A 22,241-nucleotide genomic window follows, 5' to 3' on the forward strand; every position below is an offset into this window, starting at 1 on the left:
CTCTCCCGATTAAGCCATATTAACCTCAACCTGAGTAAATAGAACATGTTAAATGGGTAAAGATGATTCAATCTTGCAGGTTGGTTTTGTGTGCCTGAAACTCATTTCTGAGAGGATGGAGTAACATGGAATAAAGTAACATGAGTCTGCAAAGGTCAAGGATCCAGATCATCAAAGTGATTTACAGTCAAACGTGTGAAACATCAGTGTGTGGGCTACAGGCAGCAAGAGAGAGAAATGATGTCAGCCAGGCCAGCAGCCAATAGGAAATGCCTCAAGCCCTTGTTTATTACCATATGTTGAGAATGAGGACTAGTGGGTGGCTTTGCTTGTAAGCCGTTTTTGCAGCATCAACAAGGATGATCGGGGACTTAATGTACTGATGAAAGGCTGCTTTTAGATTTGAATGATTTCTTTTGGACAGACTGAGGAGAAGACGAGTACAGACTCCTTAGAGTTTCATGGTGATTTTATAAGGTACTATAACTGTTTCATCAAAACTGAAACACTGCCATTAAAACAAGAGTACATACCAGAGCATATTACATATCAGTGACCAGTTTATCTTCCACATTGACAGATAAACTCCCTGATTTTACACATGATTAGTTTACTCAAAGTTAAGCTTAGTCAATGAATTATATGTTATTATATAAAACCATATTTCATATTATCTATTATTAGAATGATTTTATCAGCCATATGTGTCCATGTCCTGCTGCTATAGAGGGAGTTTTTTGAAGGGAGCATCGGATTATTTGCACTCAGCTTGCAGTGAACAAATTTTCAATTGGCTTACAAGCAATGTGGCGACATTTGAAAGTCTCCAAGCTGTGAACTGGTTATGAAATTGAGTCACACTAACAGTTATCCATCTGTTGGACAAATGAGTTGTTAAAATATAGTTGCTTGTCATTAACAGAACTGGCAACTTTAGTGCAAAACAGAAATCACGCAATTATATAACATAATCTTCATTTAGTTCAAATCACCTTTATTTGCATGCCATCAATTCATAACAAACGTCATTTCAAGGGACTTTATACAGAAGACAAGTCCAAAACAGTTTCCTCTTTTTACTTGAAAGTTGAATTTTAAATGTAAATCTTTAAAACAAAGAACAATACAGTCTGATAGAAGTTTGAAAAAACTTTCAGATGAAGAAAGCAACACTCCACTCGTTACTAACTGTATTCAAATGGGCAAACTTTGATTTGTAAAGGAGAAAAGGAGAATGACACAAATCGGAAAACTTCAGACTTCAAAGAAGAACTCATTCTACCGTTTTTAAACTAGACAGCAATATGGAATATAACTTCCATCCATAAGACACACACATCCACTCACACAAGTACATATGCATGGCACCTTTATTCACGAACACGCTTCTGCATTTACAGTGAGAAAAGGACGGGCTAACTTTAACCCACTGTGAAAGCCCTCACTGCTGCTACCACATCCACCCAGTGGGCTGAAAATGTTCTTGCTAAAAGTGCTTTTCCTGTCACCCACACAACAGGGTTAGCCTGAGAAAATGTAATGGAAACAGCTCTTCCAACAGCAGTCACTACAAGAAGGGAGACCTGTGAATGTAAACCTTCCAATGTGGCAACCAAGGTGTTGGTTCACCCTTCATACCACAAGGTGTTCTGCAGTCTATCATAATAACCTGAAGCTACAAATCCATTCAGCTTTTTGGACTTTCATATCAAATATACCTCTAGCAAAAGACTTTCAGTGAAAAGGTTTTGTTGTAAAATTACAAAATTAGCCTTTGTGACTGAAAAGCATCTGGCAGCCTTGTTAAAGATTGTGTTAAAGATTTTCACAGCAACAAACTGGCCTGTGTCATTTCTGAGGCAGCCACTGTCTTTGTAAACTGATTTAAAGGTGTTCTTGAACAGCTGTTTTCTGCACAGACATGTCAACGTGAGCAGCCACAGTTCCTGGAAGCAACTAGTGCTTGTAGAATTTATGCACTGGGGGGGTTTTGCTGTGGTTTGGCAGTGATGCATGCCCAATGAGTCTAGCTAGAGACTGCAGAAGCAGAGTCAGGTACGGGAGCAGTGGTGTGAAATTTATGCCTGTTCTTTTCACTGATTTAGGTCCATGACTGAGCAATTCGCAAAGGTAAGTGAGTTTTCCCTCAAGTGAGGTATGGAACGTACAGTACACGCGGCTGAAAATCCAAAAAGTGTCTGAACACACGTGTGTTTGAGTAAAGATTCTGCATCTACACTGTAGGAAGAATCTAATAGCTTGCTTCCAATAGGCTCGCATTGATCTATACTGTACGCAGAATAGCACAACACACCACCAATAATAATAATAATAATAATAATAATAATAATAATAATAATAATAATAATAATAATAATAAACTTTATTTATATAGCACCTTTCCTGTCATAGAATGCAACTCAAAGTGCTTTACATGTCAAGAGAAGATAAGCAAGCAAGCAAAATAAAAACAAAGCATTTTTAAGACAGTGAAAAAAACAATATCGCAAACAGAATAAAACCAGCAATAAAAGCAATAGCAAAGAGCAAAAAGAGTAAGAGTAAAACAGGCACGGCAGTAAGCATAAATGGGGTCACACACAGGTAAGAACAAACCTTTAAAATTCAGCTAAAAGCAAGAGTAAAAAGGTGGGTCTTGAGCTGTGCTTTAAATATGTCAACTGAGGATGCCTGTCTAAGGTGTACTGGAAGTTTATTCCAACAACAGGAAACTGCAGTTTATAACAGCATGTTCAAGGCTGATAGTCCTCAAGGGAATCACAAGGTTTAAAAATAGAATGACATTTCCCCTTACGTTATTGTCAGAAAAACTGTATTTATCTGCACCTCAAAGGTGATGCAGAGCCAGGAGCTCAATTTTATTTTTTTATCTGTTCAGAAATCTTAATTGTCATCAATATATGGGTATAGTTAAACAGGCATGGTCTAATTGGTCATTATACCATGTAATAAGCATGGCAATGACCATCTTGAAATGCTTGCAAAGGACATGGGGTCAACTAAATACATTTCATGTCTATTAAGGAGTGGTGTAGGAATTATGTATATGTTCATACGACAATACAAAATAAACTGAATGTAACCTTAACTTAAGTTAAACTTTTGCCCTTTTTTATTTACTCATTTTGTTGCAGAACAGATTTCATCAAGCATTTTGGTTTAATGCATATAAGTCATTTAAAATATGCAGTAGATTCACAATATTTCAGTCTTTATTCTGTATCTCTTTTGTGACACAAATTTGATATTTAAGACAATATAAGACAATTTGTTATTCTAAAAAGGGAATCAGCACTGCAGTATAATCTTCTGAAAGTTGTAGAAGACTGACAGCAGATAGAAAAACTGACTGGAAAACATTTTGTCCAGTGACTGAAATACAATTAGTTGTGTATTCAAGTTTTACAACAAGTGGTTTGCCTAACAGCAATGCTGCTATGATGTAAAATACATATTGTAGTAGTTAAACAGGTGTGGGTAACATGATGAACACATATACATACAGTATATATGTATATGTGTTGGTGGCCTCTGCTGTTGTAGCCTACATGTTTCATGGTTGGATGTGATGTGTGTCTTCCCATTCTCAACCTCTGACTGTTTTGTCCAGGCAACCACCACTCACTGGATATTTCTTCTCTTTTTTTGGACCATTGCCTGTAGTCCCAGAACTGTTGTGTGTGAAGTAGATCAGTAGTTTCTGAAGTACTCAGAGCAGTCAGTCTGGCACCAATAACCATGCCATGTTCGAAGTCACTGAAATCCCCTTCTTCTTCCTTGTGATGCTCAGTTTGAACTTCAGCAAGTCATCTTGGTCATGTCCACAAACCTAAACGGGCTGATTTGCTACCAAGTTATTGGCTTAGTTATTTATATTAAAAAGCAAGTTTATAGGTGTACCTAAAGTACCTGAAGTGGTAAGTAATGGTGAGTGGTGTGTCGTGCCTCTTCTCCACCAGATCAGGAGGCAGATTAAGTCGGGCTGTGATCTTTAATGCAGCCTTGGTGCTTGCTCAGACAATGGCTCAACTCGGTTTGATTCAGCCCAGCAGCTGCTGCAGGGGAATCATGCACTGTCCATGGTGCTGAAACTCTCTCTGCCGCAAAAGTGGAGCAAATTCTCAAACCCAAAAAGGACCAGTTTGGACCCTATTGCACCCTATTTTTTTTTTTTTTTTTACTACTGTCTTAGAAAATTAGAATATTGTGATAAAGTTCTTTATTTTCTGTAATGCAATTAAAAAAACAAAAATGTCATACATTCTGGATTCATTACAAATCAACTGAAATATTGCAAGCCTTTTATTATTTTAATATTGCTGATTATGCCTTACAGTTTAAGATTAAGATTCCCAGAATATTCTAATTTTTTGAGATAGGATATTTGAGTTTTCTTAAGCTGTAAACCATGATCAGCAATATTAAAATAATAAAAGGCTTGCAATATTTCAGTTGATTTGTAATGAATCCAGAATGTATGACCTTTTTGCATTACAGAAAATAAAGGACTTTATCACAATATTCTAATTTTCTGAGACAGTCCTGTATATAGTTTCACTGTCTAAACTCTGTTTGAAATAGACCTAGTGCTTTACTTTTTTCCTTGATTTATGGAAGACATAAAATCCCTGAAATCAGTGACAAGTTATCAATACTGTAATTAATTAATTTCTGTCAAGTGAGTAATTTTTTAATAATTTCAGCTTAACAAAATGCTGTAAATCAAGTAAAAATATCTATTATGTGATGATTCATCAACCACTGAGGGGAACAGTTATAATGATCCATGTGTCATAAATTAGAAATAACTCCGGCAGAGGTTCACTATGTGGAAATTAAGTGAACTTTTGGGACAGCCAAAATCAGCCAGGGAGGCTGGATTTGAATGTGTCATCAAGGGGCATGAGAAATCTTAATGAGCCTTGTTTTTTCTCTTTGTACCATTTTATTAAATGAGAAGAATTAACTCATTGAAAACATAGCCAGTACACCAGCAGTTTTAGGTTCTCATCGTGAAGTGCACTAACTTTGCTGTAAACTCTCTACTGTCTCAGTCTTTGAAAGGTATAAAATATTCAGAAATGTAAAAGGTATTTAAAAAGAAGTAAATAAGTTCATTTATCACATTCACGGACTAACATAGCGTGATAATAAGACTTCAAATTCATGGATATGGTTGCCCACTGAATAGACCCAGACACTATATCATTCTCTGAATAAAATTATCTGCATACTGAGAGAACAGTGGAAAATAAATTTGATTTTTCGGTACAGAAACAGTCTCCTGTGTGTGCTACTTTTCCAACGATACTGGGATGTTGTGTATTGCCTTTGAAAACCAGGTTTGTGGATAGATATGACCTACTTACTTTCAACGTGTTATGAGACACCGGGTAACTCATAAGTATCCACAAAGCTGAAGTTGACTCAATATTTTGGACAATTAATATGTATGTAATACATTTTTATCCATAAATGGTGATTATATTACATTGCATTAGGTTCCTACCACTTGAGTTTGTTAAAGTATTCCCCTATGTTATTATAATTCTTTTTAATTTTATATATCAAGCTGTATTTATTAGTGTACCTAATGAGAACTGTCATTATGTAGTTTAGACTGAATTTAATTAAGTCATTTAATTGATCTTCCATCTAAAAGAACTTCTCAGAAGCCACAATACTGAATCATCAATAATTGTGTTACTCAGTGAAATCAAACATAGAGAAAGCCTATACGCTTTACTTGCCCTTCTTTATACGAGTCAGTCTAACAACACAATGAAAAGCTTCAATTCATTTCCATTTATGACTGTATTCCTTCTAGTGCCGTTATCTGATCTGGCTACATTATGAATTTCATTTAGCTTCTCCTGAGAGGCCGTTCTGAGAAATGTTCAATAACACAGCACTGTAAGTGGCTATTAAACATAATCCAAAAGGCCTCTCACCACTTCCTCTTGTCTCTGTGGTGGTTCAAAGTCTGCCAACCCACCATTACATTACACCTGACTTAGGGCTCTGCTTAACTTGTGCTTGTGATTTATCCTTTTACGTTCACCCCCCTTTCCTATTCTTTGCCTCCTCTCTGCTTGTCTCCTATGGTTTTTAGTCTGAGAATATCACTGATGAGACCCTGGCCTTCCCTGACAGATTCATTAGGAGAGAGGGATGATGACGCTCTGAACAACTTTGACAGCTGCGTCTGTTGGTGAGAAAGTAACACCAGGGAAAGAGAGAAGAGTGTGAATTTAGTGACGTTGGAATAAAAACAAAGAGAAGGCTAGACTTAAAACCAAGCTTTTATGTGCGTTTCATTGATATGTGTTTAAAGGCCCCCCCTGCAGTGACTTAATGACAAATCTCCATAAATATTTGGGAGATGTTAAGGAAAAGACCAGGGATTTACCATCATTCAGTTTTAAAGCATCTTTCACTATGAAAAAAAAACATATCTATTATTATGTAAATGTAATTATGACATACATGTATACATAACCAAAATATATCTTGAATGTTTACTAATCACAAGCATTTTGAAGCATGTTTAACATTTTAGAAGAGTTTCCTGTCTTTCAAACTTTTAGTAAATAACCTAAATTTGGTGAGTTTAGCAAAAGATAACTATTATAACATTTCTTTTATTTTTTTTGTAATCAGTCAATAGAAAATTATTTTTCTGTCTGTATATTGTGTCCCAACTAAATTCAAAAGATGGGAGAGCGTTTGCTATAGGTGGATAGACAAAATACAGTATAAGCTTCAGTTTTCACATAAGACTTAAGGATATATTTTCGCCTACTGACCTTTTCAGACAGCTGATATTTAACTGTTTACCAATGGCTACAATTAATGAGTAATGAGTAATCTTGATGTCTTTTTGATTTTGCTTTACTACATACTATGTTTTCTCAAGAACTTTGGTCTGTCAGCGATTTTTAAATGAATCTTTGAAGTGTTTTATCTAATTATACATGAGTATACTTCCTTGAGGATAATCAAATGTATTAATCAGAAGTGTTTGAGGATATTCTGCAACAAAAACAAACATTAGCTGCTGGTAGTCGGAAAATACAATATAAGGACCAAGTTGAATGCATTTTCTGAAACTTTTTGTCTTTCATCAGGTTCCATTTCTGCCAAAATGACTCTGTGATGAACTGGTGACCCATCCAGAGTGTACTCCTGCCTTTCACCCAAAGAGAGCTGGAAGAGGCTCCAGCAGATCTCTGAGTCTCTGAGTAGCAATACGTGGGTGTAGATAATGCATGAATGGATGCTTTAAGAATGTAATGCACAATACATGAGATTTCTTTTTAATTTCTCTTGATACACAGACAAAGAATTTGCATTTTTTTAAGGAAATGACTACTCTGAAGGGAGTCTACTTGAACTTACAAAAAAATTGGAAAAGAGGAAAACAACTGCAGAAAGATATGTTACATGAAGATCAAATAAAAAGGGGATTCAAGTTTCTTAGTTTTATGGTAATATTTAGATAAATCTGCAAATGAATCCTTGGAGAAGTGGACAGGTGCTCCTGCTGAGTTTTGCACATCAGACCCACACATCCTTTGGCCCTTTGTTGCTTATCCCCTATAGACTATTCATCATCTTTCTGCAGCCACTTTGCAATTAGAGTAATATCTTGGATTTTTTTCAAACAAAAAAAGCTGCTAACCTTTTTTATTCTCTCCTGTATCACTCTGCCTAACTCATTCTCCTGTCTCTTTATTCTACAGTACCTTCCTGAAAATTTTTCCTCAACTGTTTCGCACACTCAGTGCCCAGAGGAATGTACCCTTCATATCAGATCATGCAACTTCCTGAACTCCATTTAACCTCAGTCTTCAGAGGCTAAATAGCCCCATTTCATACTCCCATTACACCCTGGTCACAGGTGCCTAACAGGTGTTTAGGGTTGCTAGGGTCCTTTCAATTGTCTGACTGCATCAGCCTCGTACATGAAACTGATAAATGTATGATTCTTTGTTATTTGAACAGTTTGCACAAACACATCAGTTCTGTAGTGGAACATGAACTGCGGATGCACATGTCAAAAAAGCACACAGACACACAGGTGTGTGCATGCAAACAACAGCCATGGCTTGTCAAATGCTTAATCAACTCCTGCAATGTAAGCAGGCATGATGTGGGGTGTTCTTTTTTTTTTTTTTTACATCAGAAAGATGATGAAGGCATCCAAAGACATCAGAACTCAACACAGCATCCAGGTGCAGTTTATCCCTATTTACTACTCAGTACTTGTGGCTCATCATTGGGACACCCAGTCGTTTTACAGACAGAAATGAATACAGGGGATCGTCTTCCAATATAAAGATTCACATATTATATTTGTGGCCTTGTTTGCTTTAAAATGGTGAAAGAATGAGTCGATAATTTCGTGTATTTTCTGTTTGAATTACATAAATGATAATTAGACAATTAGAGTTGTGTTTAATGCTTACATGACACCACAAAAAACAAGCTTCAATAATCATTAAGGTGTGACTTTGGGTGATATGATAACTAATGCTGTGAAGATGAATGAAAGATTAATTAATCCAGTAACTGAGAAAAAAACTGTAATTAATGAGAGTCTTATTTGTGTTTTAGTCTACCCACTCAACATTTAAGCTAAAGATGAAAAAATGATCAAAATAACTTACAAAGCCCTCTCCACAAACCCTACATTTACCCAACCAGGCAAGATATATCTTGACTTTTTTTTTTTTTTTTGCACAAAGTAATTGAACGGGGAACAAACACCAAGAAATAGAAAGCATTCGTACCATTCTTAAAAAATGTTTGATAAGATTCTTTGTAAACTCTGTTATTATTCAAAAATGTAATATAAATGCACCAATAGGTACCTGGGCACTTAGGAGTCATGTAGAAAAGAATAAACCCTAACTACACTATATAAACAGAATTCTTAGAAAACCACATGTATTTGAAAGGAAAACAACAAAGGCCCACTTGCTGTTTTCTATTTGGTTTGAAATGATAAAACAGCAGAAATTCAAAGTGAAAGAAAGGAATTTTGCAAAGTGGCTTGGTTGGAATATGAGTGTAATTCACTCAGCTGTTCAGTGTCTTTCTAAATTATCTCCATGCAAAAAAGACGTCTCCAGAAGCAGCTGCTTTTCTGATCGTGCTCATATGAAAATGTAATCCTACGGTAGCTATCGAGCTCTTTGGGCTCAAGAACGCTTTGAGTCTTATTACTCTCCATCTCTCTGTTGATTGCCGCTGCAACTCTGCAGCTGCTGTTTCCCCTCCATTTGCTAAGACTCACAGTCACCTGGTCCACTATTTCATTTTTAGTTTTTTCCAAATGCACCTATGTGCTTCCTCTTAAAAGGCAGAAGTCCCAACGTTTCAATCTTTTTCACACCCTAGTGGAGGATAGGGTGTTTGCTTTGCAGCTGTTTTATTTCATTTGATTTACTGATATATTCTTAGCACACAGAAGGTGCTTGCGCTTTTATTGAAGCTAATTTAACTTGCATATTTTCCCACTTTGCAGCTGCTTTTTTAACTAACTTTTACCATTGTAATTCACATTGTAGTCAGTGACCTTCGATTTCACACGAGTGCTCCCAGCAGTCAATTAACGGTAGATCTGATCCATTAAGATTGATAACTTCACTGAATGCACTTCCGACTTGTGGTGGATGTATTTCTCTATGAATATGACATGTTTTTATTAGGTAAGTGTCAAGCTACTCTCAGACTACATGGCTGAGTACTTTTCCTTGGCCTCTGTGGGAACCTCTGTGCATAATGGAGCAGGGAGTGAATAATTCACCAGTGGCTACTAGTAACAGGTGGCCTTGACTGACTCATAGTTCCCCCTTACAGCTGACCGTGATGGAGGAGGCGTGACTCCAGCAGGGATTACAGCTCTGCTATTCAAAACAGGAAGTTGGGACTCGGTCGGGCTGTGCTTCATGTCACTGCAGGTGCTTTCTGAGGTAACCAAATATATCTGCTGAATATCTTCACTCTCTTTCCGTACGCTTGAGTCTGCCAAAGCTTTTTCTTCACGTAGCTTGATCTAATCTTGTGCTAGAAAACTGCTTGTTTGTTGCTTTTTACAAAGACTTTGTCTCGGGGGCAACTTTGCGTTGTCAGAGTAGTATTCAGCAGTTGAAATAATCTCTTCTGTATTACTTGATATTTCACATTATTGTTGTGTAGGTGTATTTTGTTTTGTAATGCTGCCGACCTGAGTTAGCATAGACAGTGTGATGTCACACTCAGATATTTACAGACATCAAAAAGTTATAATGATTAAATATTGTTTAAAATGGCTTACCTAAATTTCATTATTTTCTTGGGTGACCTTTAATAAGAGAGGAGTATGACACCCTAGTACCCTAAACTGGTTCACTTTGCTCTGCAAAAAGCCAACAAAAATGAAAAAAAATGTCATTTTATGTCTCAGTTTTTATACAGATTACATAAGCAAGATGGAATATATTGATGAGTGCGTTTAAAAGGTGCTAAGAGATGGCTCTTTACTTTGATGGCTTCAGGCTGATTCTCTCTTTAGTTCAAGATAAAAACTAGACTTATCTATTTCCAACAGATGTAAAGGCTGCATCAATTACTGACTTGTTCCAGTACTTTTATTCGTCTGCCTCTTCCGCACCACTAAAGATACGTTACTGCCTCACTACAGGCAGACAAACAAACTTCATCAGGTTGGGCTCATTCTACATAGGGCTTCACTTGTTCAGCTTTTTTCTCTGGAAAACATCTGTACAGACTCAGGCCAGCCTCAAACTATAATTAATATATACAATGTATAATCTAAAAGGTGAAATTTGTAACAAGCAGGCTGATTTCAGCTGTTGTTTTGTCTTGATAAGCATCCCCACATGATGACATTAAACGGTTAGCCATGAGTATTCAGACGTAAGAACTAAGCATACACATTTTTAACTCTAACTGTGTAATTTGTAATACTTAAACATATTCATGAATATTATTTCTCAGTCCCTAACCATATATCTCATCCTTTAAATCACATAAAAATCATCAAACGCTACCAATAATCTGGGGAAATATCTGTGTCCATACCTGTTTTTAATCCAGGTGGTACGGGATTAAATGTAGACATCATGGGCTCAGGAGAAAATCCATGAATCTCTGTGTAAGAATGCAGTTCACCACCTCATAAATGCAGCTTTCACATGAAGAAGAAGCTAAATGGGAAAACCATGGGCACCGCATCCTCTGCAGAACAGATAGCACCCATGAAATAGGCAGTGTGCACACCGGGAAAGAAAATATTGATGTTGAAAGATATACAGGTTTTAGATCAACATTACGCTCCCATCCAGTCCACATCTTTTTCAGGGAAGGCCTTGCATTCTTCAGCAAGACAATGCTTGTCTACATATGCTACCCATTGCCAAAGCACCGCCTCATACTAGAAACGTCCGAGTGCTTAACTCATCCGCAGTCCAACACTAACGTCAATTAAAAACATTTAGTGCTTCATGAAGTGACATTTCTAGCAGCTCAAATCCTGTAAGGGACAACATTCCTCTCTCAAACCTCCAGCAACCCGTCTCCTTAGTTCCCAGACACAGTTATTGAAATAAGAGGGGATGCTACACAGAGGTAAACGGCACCCTGTGTATGTTCTGTCACTTCCACAACTTAGATCCTTCTATTTCTTCACTAAATGTGTCTCATCTTAATACCAAGAGCTCTTACAAACAAACAGAAATAAAGAACCAGGAAAAACAAAGGGCCCCTGCTGTGGTTCTTTAATTTGCAGATGTCTGGGGAGATAGGGGGGGGAAAAAAAGAAGAAGAACCGCTTGAACACACAACAAAGACAATATTCAATTGCCAACTAGGACATATAATTTATGGGCAGAAGGCCATGACAACAGTGCAGAAGAGCGCAGCAGTTTATAAATTATTAAATAATAATCAAAATGTAAACAAAGGAATGTTTGCATGAAGTCAAGTCGGCGTCAGTTAATAACCACCATAGTCTGAGCTCCCGGTTTTATTGTGTCTACACATTTCTAATTAGCGTTTCATTTTATCTGACGTATCAGATGGATTGCTTTACGTATTTATAGTTTGAGTAGGCGTTCAATCCTCATGCAGTGAAAATTAAAGTAAATGATGCTTGAATGTATAGACCCTGTCAGAGGAATTTATATATATATATATATATATATATATATATATAAATGTGTGTGTGTGTGTGTGTGTGTGTGTGTGTGTGAGTGCGCCTGCCGGTACACTACCAGTCAAAAGCTTTAGAGCGCCTCAATTTTTCCAGTTAGTTATTCACATTTAAATTTACGCATTGTCTCATTCTACTCTGAAATGAGACAATAGTGCATGAACAATTGACTTTAAAAAAGAAATAATGGAATCCATTTAAAATCCAAACTTAACAGCCACCTTTGGCAGAGATGACAGCTGAACACACTCGTACTTTGGCATTCTTTCTACAATGGAAATCAAATATGCTTCAGAAAGTTCTTCCCATCTCTGTTGTTGAAGTTCGCCGTAGATGTGTGGCACTTGGAAGTTTATTTTCTTTCACTCTCCTGTCCAGTTCATCCCAAACCCGCTTTGTGGGGTTTAAGCCTGGGAACTGAGCTGACCCCTTCTTTTTTTAAGCTTACTATCTCCATCTTTCTTCCTAAGGTAGCTCAGCCATAGCTTGGACAGAGCTTGGATGTTTTGGGTCATTATCTATACACACACACACACACACACACACATATATATGAGAACCCTACATAACTGGATGAGTTGTTGACAGAAGGACCATTAACAGAAACGCAAAGCTGGAAAGGCTCATAAAGTGTAAATAAATAAAGAACAGTTTTTGATTAGCATGACTTAATTAGAGCTTGGTTGTTCAAATCTAAAATTGGGTGTTCAATTAATATTACGTAAGCAATTCCTGTGGCACTGATCCTGTTTTGTTCACATTATTATTTCTTCATCTCTGCAAAGACTTGTTAAGTGGGGAGCACATTGCATAAGGCCTCCTGATTCACAATTACCTATATTTACTCATCAAGTCCCGTGGTGTAAAACGCAGAACAATGGTGGAGACAGTGCTCTTGCTTGGGGTGACTCATCGCCGTGGCTCAATATCAGCTTTCAGGGGGTTTGATACAATACATCTCCTTGGTCATTATGGGGCTCCTCTTATATCTACAATCCTCTGAGATTCTCCTGATGTAAGATCAGAGGAGATTACTCTGGAATCAGTACAACCAGCGGAGGAAGACAAGGCCTGCAAAACACTGATCAGTGGGTGTCAGGCTAGGCTAGACACTATCCAGCTCGGCAATATACTGCATATGCGTGAGCTGAACAAGTGGGAGGGCGAGTGAAATTGGATTTTTCACTGATTTTTCACCAAAAGAAATAAGACTCGTTTGCATCTTGTGCTTGTCAATTAAATCAATAGTTAATCAGCAAATATCATAACTCCTCTGCTTTCAAGGTGGAGAAAATTATGTTTTTTCCTCTGTTTTTGCTGCTTACTTGTGTATTTACACTAAAACCGTGTTGATATGTCCAATCCTTACAGGTGGGGACACCATGGTGCAACTTCCAAGGTATTGCACGGTGCTTATCTTGTTGTGTACATCTTTCTGTAGGTCAGTGCAGGTATGTAATGGAACAAAACCACAGGGACAACCCTGCCTCGACAAACTCTCCGTCTGCAAAGCTTCAAGGTGTCCTCTCCACACCATTACCTTGGCCGGCACACTGCAATGACTAAGTGGAGCTTTGAGCGAAAGTGACATATTATTAGCAGGGGAATCTAAGGGACGGTTTATCTAAACAAACTGACAAACAGCTTATGTGTTGCTGCTTTTATTGTTCCCACATAACTTTAAAGCAAATCTGCATCTCAAAGTGGATGTCCCGCGTTTATGAAAGTGCTGTATGATGAGAAAACACGCTGTACGAATCAGTCTGAACAATTTCAAAATGTTATTTACAGCACTTAATGAAATAGTGGGATTAGACTGTTTTGGTACTTGAGAAGCGGATTCCCCTGTTGCCTTATTCCCACATCTATAAGAAAACATTGCCCTGATTCTCAGAGGTGCTCAGCTGTTACTGGTGTCTCTATTTACTGTTTTGCTCTGAGCTGAGTCAATGGATGAATACAGTGGCAGCCTCTGCAGCTGCACGAGCCACTGTAAGGGGGAAAAGGGCAGTCTTTGCCAAAGTAATCCTTTGGCAAAGACTGCTGCCTCAGACATTGGTGCAGTGATGATCGACACAGAGAAAGGGTGGGCGAGGTTGTGTACTTTGGGTCACCAGACACCAACATTGTCCTTGCAGTGACAGTTGTGTTTACCATGTCTTTCACTTGCATAGTCTTCTCACATCTTATACAGATGGGCACTTGTGCGTAATTCCAGCATTGGAGGTTGAGTTGCAGCGTCCGCTGATGGCATCAGCTCTCATCACTTGCATGGACAAATCCGTCAAACTGCTGTGTTGTTTATTCAGGTGTGTCAAAGACCCAGTGTGACATCAACACTTTCACCTATGTGTGAATCGAGCCGTCCTTGGAAGGCCAGGATTCAGCAAGGGTCCGTCTAAAATGCACAGCGGCCAGCTGACGACCGCAGGCAGGCGTGAATAAACGCGTCTCATTAGGGACAAGTTGAAAAGGTTAACGCTACCGCTTTTTTTTTCCTGAATCATTCAGTCGAGCATTCTTCATGTGCGTAAAAATCATCATGTGTGGGAGGAAGCAATGACTCTCTCCAAGCCCACACAACATGACCATAAATAGCCTCACTTACATAAATATCAAACCGTGCATTTTCAGTGAGGGTATACAGATAATTCCAGCATGAGAAGCGTTTGGAGAACCCTAAAGGAAACGTATCACCTGCAGGAGTTCATCAAAGAAGTGCAAAGCTGTTGTTCTGTTATTAATGAAAGAGCATTTTATTAGCCTATGCCAAATGCAAGAAGATCACAAACAAGCAACCGAGATGCAAACAGGGGCTGCTCGTTGGAAATAACACCTGCAGGATCCATGTTTGCTTTTTCTCAGGACTCCAAGGCTGTGCTAAATTGAGAGCATCTCCACCTATAGCCTACATCACAAGCATTGATCACAACCAGCCATCAGTTCAGTGGATGGGAAGTGGAAAGGGGGGTGGGGATGTCAGTGCTGTCAATATGCAGGATGAGCATGTGCTCCTTTTAAAATATAACACATTCAAACCCCCACAAACCTTAATAATAACAGAGCTGGAGCAGGGTGCTCTGATAAGACAAACAAATAGCAAATGCTTACCCAGGCATTGTGGAGCACATGCATGCAGATTTTGTGATGCTAAATGTATGCGTTGTCTAGGGTGGTTGGCTTTAAGCAGCATGCAGCGGATACAGTCAAAGTAGCTCAAAAAATCACGTTAAATCAAACAAATAGCGGGCCACCATGCTTCCATATCCACCCAGAGCTACAGGCGTCAAATCTGGCGAGGAATGCAGCGATTCGCAGACACTAATGTGGCACATTAATTTTCAATCTGCAGCACCGCGATTCAGTGTTCAGTGTTACAGTCAATATTCAGCATCATATGCGCTAATTGTGCCCTCTGTGTGTTTTGACATCCCACCGTGCACCATCATCACGGGAGAAACGGGGAACAGCAACATATGCAATTTACAGGAGACAACAATGACACCGGCATCCATCCATCCTACCTGCACCGTGAGCCATTTCGATGCCCGGCTCGGTGAGTATGTTCGGGTCACTTTGAGATCTGCCTCGGTGCAGACAGCCGTCTAGTCCAGCCGAGGCAGCCATGCTGGGGAGACAGCGCAGGAATCCCGAATCAAATATTTAAAAAAAAAAAAAAATCCCGACCGGGAGGCAGGCAAGGTCAGGAGGAAAGCAAGGCTGGATTTAATTCTCTCTGACAACAGCCGCTCGGAGCATCTACCAGGGAGCCATGGCTCGGGCTGACAGGCAGTGTGTGTGTGCGAGCACGCAGGCAGGCAGGCAGGCGTGTGTCTGGCTGAGCGGTGTGTGGTGAGGGAGGGGGAGAGGGAGTGATGCCAGCGGGCTGGTGGTGATGATGATGGTGATGATGATGATGGTGATGATGATGATGATGGTGATGATGATGATGCCCATCCCTGTCCAGCTACATGACCAGTACTGGGGTTGAGGGGGGATGAGGGGGGATGGCATCCCCCCCTGAAATAAAAACGGTCAAAATCATCCCCCCTGTAAAACTGCCATCCCCCCTTTCCATCCCTTATGTCATTTCATCAATGAATGTGGTTTTACTGCTATTTCAACATTTAGAGTCATCACCAGAAAAATAACACAAAAAAATAACTTATTTGACAATTTTCACCTGTTTCAAGTACATTTTCACTTGAAATAAGTATAGGAAAATCTGCCAGTGGGACAAGATTTATCTTCTTATTACAAGCAAAAAAATCTTGTTCACTGGCAGATTTTTCTACTTATTTCAAGGGAAAATCTACTTGAAACAGGTGAAAATTGTTGTTTTTTCCAGTGATGAGTCTTGTTTTAAGTGTAATGAGATTCTTTTACTAAAATGAGACATTTTAACTAGAAATAAGACAAATATTCTTGTTAAGATTTTGAGTTTTTGCAGTGATCGCTTTTACTTATCCTGTGAAGGACAGAGTCATATTGATAAGTTCAGAAAACTGTTCTTTATTTTTGTGTTTTGATGTATTTGATGTAAGCCCAGTGGATATTTAAAGCTTACAGAAGGCTGCATTTAACTGCTGCTATGTCATTCCTGCAGTATTTCTGCAGGTGTTTTGGTCAGTGCTATTATTTGTAATATATTATATTATTTGTAATCAGCACAAATTATCTGTCTCCATATGATAAAATCCACCATCCCCCCTGATTCTTTTTTACAACTCGAGTACTGTACATGACCACATGTTCAACAGACCTCTCTCCCTTCTTGTTGACGGTATAGATATTAGAAATACAGAGGTATCAAGTAACGAAGTACAAATACTTTGTTACCTTACTTAAGTAGAAATTTTGGTTATCTATACTTCACTGGAGTAATTATTTTTCAGACGACTTTTTACTTTTACTCCTTACATTTTCACGCAATTATCTGTACTTTTTACTCCTTACATTTTAAAAACAGCCTCGTTACTCTATTTCATTTCGGCCTTTTAAAAAAAACTATCCAGTTAAATTGCTCCATCCAGATAGAGTGAATTTGTTTGTGGTTGTTTCAGATGTTCTTGTTCAGTTTTGTTCTTACATCCGTTGCCCTAAGATTCCTGCAACTAAACTTGGATGTACATTCCAATAAAGGTTAGGATAAATGATAACATGCCTCTGAAGTTTGACTTTTTGCACCATTACAATACTTAGGCATCTAGTCATCATATCTCCTGCTCTCTGAAACACATGTTAATACTCAATAGTACACATATGGTTCTTTAATATATTTGGATTATACTAAGATGCATTCATTTTCAATGGCTTTTGTCCTTAATGGCTTTTTTCCCCCTTACATTACTTTTACTTTTATACTTTAAGTATGAAACCAGTACTTTTATACTTTCACTTGAGTAAAAAACTTGAGTTGATACTTCAACTTCTACAGGAGTATTTTTAAACTCAAGTATCTATACTTTTACCTGAGTAATGAATGTGAATACTTTTGACACCTCTGTAGAAATAATAAGTGCACCAATAAATACATAAGAAACTACTTCTACAGTAAAAGGAAAATAACCCCAAGAGGGAAATTTGTTTGGAACTCCCATTTTTCGGACATTCAATGGAAAACAGCGTGGCTCCTTCCCTATAAATTTGCAATCTCAAACAAATTAAAAGAAGTCCAATATAAAATTTTACATCATATTTACCCCACCAACCAACTTATATCTAAATTTGTAGACATTGATAGCAGATGTGTATTTTGTAAACATGAAGAAGAGACCATCATACATTTGTTTTATGAATGTGAACATATTAAGTTTCTGGAAAAAATGTGAAGAATTTTTTGACATACAAACTAATAATGAAATTAAATTAGAAGCCAAAGATATCTTACTATATTACGAAAAACACAATTACAAAATTCAACAACTGGTCAACTTAATGATTCTTGTTGCTAAGTTTCACATTCATAAGGCAAAATTCTCCAAATCCTGTCCATCCTTAGTTCCCTTTAAAGTTGATTTCAAAATGTATTTTGAGACAATACAATTGGTTAATAACAAAAAATGTAATACCACTGTCAACCTCATAAAAGAAATGTTTACGGATATCTGAATGTATTGCCTTCCTTTTATTATCTAGTGTAATTGTTAATTTCACGAACTACTTGCACTTTATTGTAGCTTTTTTTGTGAAGAGAACAATTTTATATTTTTTGGACTATACTGATGCCTATGTATGTTTGTGTTTTATATTATTGAATGATGTCTGCCATTTGTTTTAATGTTATTGTATTTTCTGGAAATGAAATAAAGTTTCATAAAAAAAAAAACATGTTCAACAGGCCAGCATGCAGCACACATGTACGGAGGAGTATTAGGGCCATGCAGGAGAAAAAATATTTGAGAGGGGAAGATTTATTTTTTATTGTGCACTTCGAGAAAAAAAGTCGAAATGTCGAGATTAATGTTGAAATACGATTTCGAGAAAAAAGTCGAAATGTCGAGAATAATGTTACGGAAGAAGAGTATTAGGGCCAGGCAGGAGAAAAATAAAAATAATATTTTAGAGGAGGAAGATTTTTTTTTCATTATGCACTTTGAGAAAAAAAGTCGAAATGTCGAGAAAAAAGTCGAAATTTTGTGATTAATGTCGAAGTACAATTTCGGGAAAAAAGTCGAAATGTATTTCAACTTTATTCACGAAATTTTGACTTTATACACAAAATTTCGACTTTATTCTTTAAATTGTATTTCAACATTAATGTCCATATTTCGACTTTTTTCTAGATATTGTATATCCATATTAATCGCGACATTTCAACTTTTTCTCGAAATTTCGACTATTTTCTCGAAGTGCACAATAAAAACAAATCTTCCCCTCTCAAATATTTTTTCTCTTGCATGGCCCTAATACTCTTCCGTATAATCTTGAAATACAATTTCAAGAATAAATTTAGTTGAAATTTCACGAATAAAGTTGAAATTTCGACTTTTTTCTCAACATTTCGACTTTTTTTGCGAAATTGTACTTCAACATTAATCTCGACATTTCAACTTTTTTCTCGGCATTTCGACTTTTTTCTTAACAGTTCAACTTTATTCACAACATTTTTACTTTTTTCTCAACATTTCGATTTTTTTCTCGACATTTCGACTTTTTTCTCGAAGTGCATAATGAAAAAAAAATCTTCCTCCTCTAAAATATTATTTTAATTTTTCTCCTGCCTGGCCCTAATACTCTTTCATATGCACTGATACAAATATTGTGCTTGATCAACAAGAAAGATTTAAATTAAAATAAGTCAACTTTTTGCATGAGATTATTATGTAGATCAAGAAAGAGTAGTCTTTGTATAAACTACTAAATTTTATGTATGTAAATAATACATTTTGCAAGTACAGTCAACTTAATTGTGTTAATTTAACTTTATTTATCAAAATTAAGTTGACTTTAAAAAGAAAAAAAAGAAAAAAAGAGAAAAAAGAAGAGAAAAAAAGAGAAAAAAAGGATGAAAAAAAAATTAAAGGGGACCTATTATGGCATCTAATCCCTATTTTAAACAGGCCTTGGATGTCTTAAAAACAAGCTTTTGATTGTTTTTGCTAAATAAATTAGAAATTCAGCCTCTGAGCCATGTCTTTAGCATCCCATTCTCTAACCTCATTCTCTATGTGGGATTCTGAGTGGGCGGGGAGGCTATGATAATGAGGCACTGTGCTGATTGGCTGCCTGAATGACGTGATACACCGCTACGAAAAAATGGCGGAAGCTCTGGCCGGCGGAGTTAGTTGTGGGCGTGGTTTCACGCATCAGAGGCCAACCTATGTAAATTGCTCCCGTCGTTACGTAACGGTGGGAGCAGAATCTGAACAGCTCGTAGAAGCCACATCACACTGGATGGATCATCCGGGCGGCTGTATAGACACTGCAGAATTTGGTTGCTTTCCTCCTTCTCTGAGTTGGCAGGCTGAGGGGAGACCACTTTATATATGTTAAAGCAACAGAAAACTTGTTTTTCATAATAGGTCCCCTTTAAAGGAGCATGAGGCTCCTTTTAAGAAATGAGACTCTCTAGCCCCACCCTTCACCACGACGGCTGTTGGGGATACTGCAGCCAACAGCGAAGCCGGCACGGGAGAACGGGGAGAAAGTGCATGCAGCGTCATTTGACGTCACATCCGCCGCCCAGCGCGGGAAATTCAGAGTCCGAATTGCAGCACATTTTGCAGCACACAGCCTGTTCAAGGCAACGGAGAGATACACTAGAAGGCTCATTCGTTTTGGTTTGGAACGCTTCATCTGACATTATTACTAGAAAACTTAAAACGTATACTAATTTTTTTCATAAATCCTGCCTCAATCCTGCCTCATGCTCCTTTAAGTTTACTTTAAAAATAAAAAAAGGAAGAAAAAAAAATAAAAAAAGGAAAAAAAATAAAAAATTAAGTGGACTTTACTTGCAAATGAATTTTGTACATACTAAAAATTAAGTACTTTATACAAAGACTAGTTTTTTTTGATCTACATAAAAATCTCATGCGAAAAAGTTGCCTTAATTTTTTTTAAAGTAGATCAAGAAAGATATTTTTTACTATTGTGTTCTACATAAAACACATAAAGCATGTTTCATCTAAACATTGGTCAATCTGACCAATAGATTAAAATTGTTAAAGGAAAAGTAAATAGCAAGATCATTGCTTGTTGTTTGTGTGTAAATGAAAAGATTGCCTGGGATTACATAAATACTGCTTGTTAAGGAAAAAATGCACAATGTCTTGTTTTTTGAACAAATGCAGATTAGATTCAAAACTAGATGTATTCATGTAAAGCAACAAACTTCATTTTTAATTGTTAATATCACAGATTTAAATGTTATATTTACATGTGCTTAGATTTATTTTTTTCAGTGTGGAGCTTCAAGTGCATATTTGTGTTTTATGGGTTTGGCCGATTCAGTGACCCGAATCTGATATACCCACTTCCCATCGTTTATTCAGGGTCTGTAAGCTTTATTGTAGTTGCAGGGAGCGAAAGTAATGTCATATTTGGTCGAGTAAGCACTGCACCGAGCTGAACTGAGAGCCAACACGGCACTTTCAGTAATTGCATAATTGGTTACAAGGCGTGAATGGACATATGTACAAATAATCTGAAATGATTTCCAGATGAACCGCGCATGCATGGTTATAAGTAATAATAATAATAATAATAATAATAATAATAATAATAATAATAATAATAATAATAATAATAATAATAATAATAATAATAATAATAATAATAATATGTTCCCCTGCCTCTCGCTTAAAAGGAACTGGTATAGGCTCCAGCAGACCCCTGTGACCCTGCAAAGGATAAAACGGGTATGGAAGATTGATTGATGGATGGATGGATAATAATAATAATAATAATAATAATAATAATAATAATAATAATAATAATAATAATAATAATAATAATAATAATAATAATAATAATAATAATAATAATAATAATAATGATGATGATGTCAAACCATTCAAAAGTTATGGCAGAAAATAGGAACTATCACATATCGACCAATCAGAAGAAGGGGCGGGGCTAATTTGCACCAATTATGTTCAAGGATTCAAAACCGAATCCGATGACACCCCCCACGAGTCTTTATGTCAAACGATTCAAAAGTTATGGCAGAAAATAGGAACTATCAAATATGGACCAACCAGATGAAGGGTGGGGCGCGCTTTTTGGCGTCTATCGTCGCCATGGTAACGCTTTTGACTGAGAAAAGTAATGCGCATCGTTGCAGGATCGAGACGCACATTTTGATGTATAACACACCCAGGTGCACGTTACGGTTTGGGCGAAGAAGTAGCCGAAGAAGTGGCATAAATTGCGCCAAAATTACACGATTAATTCAAAATGGCCGACTTCCTGTTCGGTTTAAACCATGGTGCCAACAGACTTTTCTTTAAGTTGCGATATGATACAAGTGTGTACCGATTTTCGTGCATGTACAGTACGT

At 37.2% G+C, this 22,241-nt stretch overlaps 1 protein-coding gene across 2 annotated transcripts in view; it reads right to left on the reverse strand.

The window, feature by feature from the left end:
- phactr3a (phosphatase and actin regulator 3a) overlaps nucleotides 1–16,073 on the reverse strand; it is a 40,896-nt gene extending 24,823 nt beyond the window's left edge. For both annotated transcript variants that reach the window (XM_061735006.1, XM_061735005.1), the window contains exon 1: nucleotides 15,763–16,073. In XM_061735006.1, the coding sequence (XP_061590990.1) occupies nucleotides 15,763–15,865 (103 nt within the window). In that variant the 5' untranslated portion in view covers nucleotides 15,866–16,073. The remainder of the gene's footprint in view (nucleotides 1–15,762) is intronic.
- Nucleotides 16,074–22,241: the final 6,168 nt, after the last annotated feature.

Source organism: Cololabis saira, chromosome 12 (genome assembly GCF_033807715.1).
Source record: "Cololabis saira isolate AMF1-May2022 chromosome 12, fColSai1.1, whole genome shotgun sequence".
Classification (NCBI taxonomy): domain Eukaryota; kingdom Metazoa; phylum Chordata; class Actinopteri; order Beloniformes; family Belonidae; genus Cololabis; species Cololabis saira.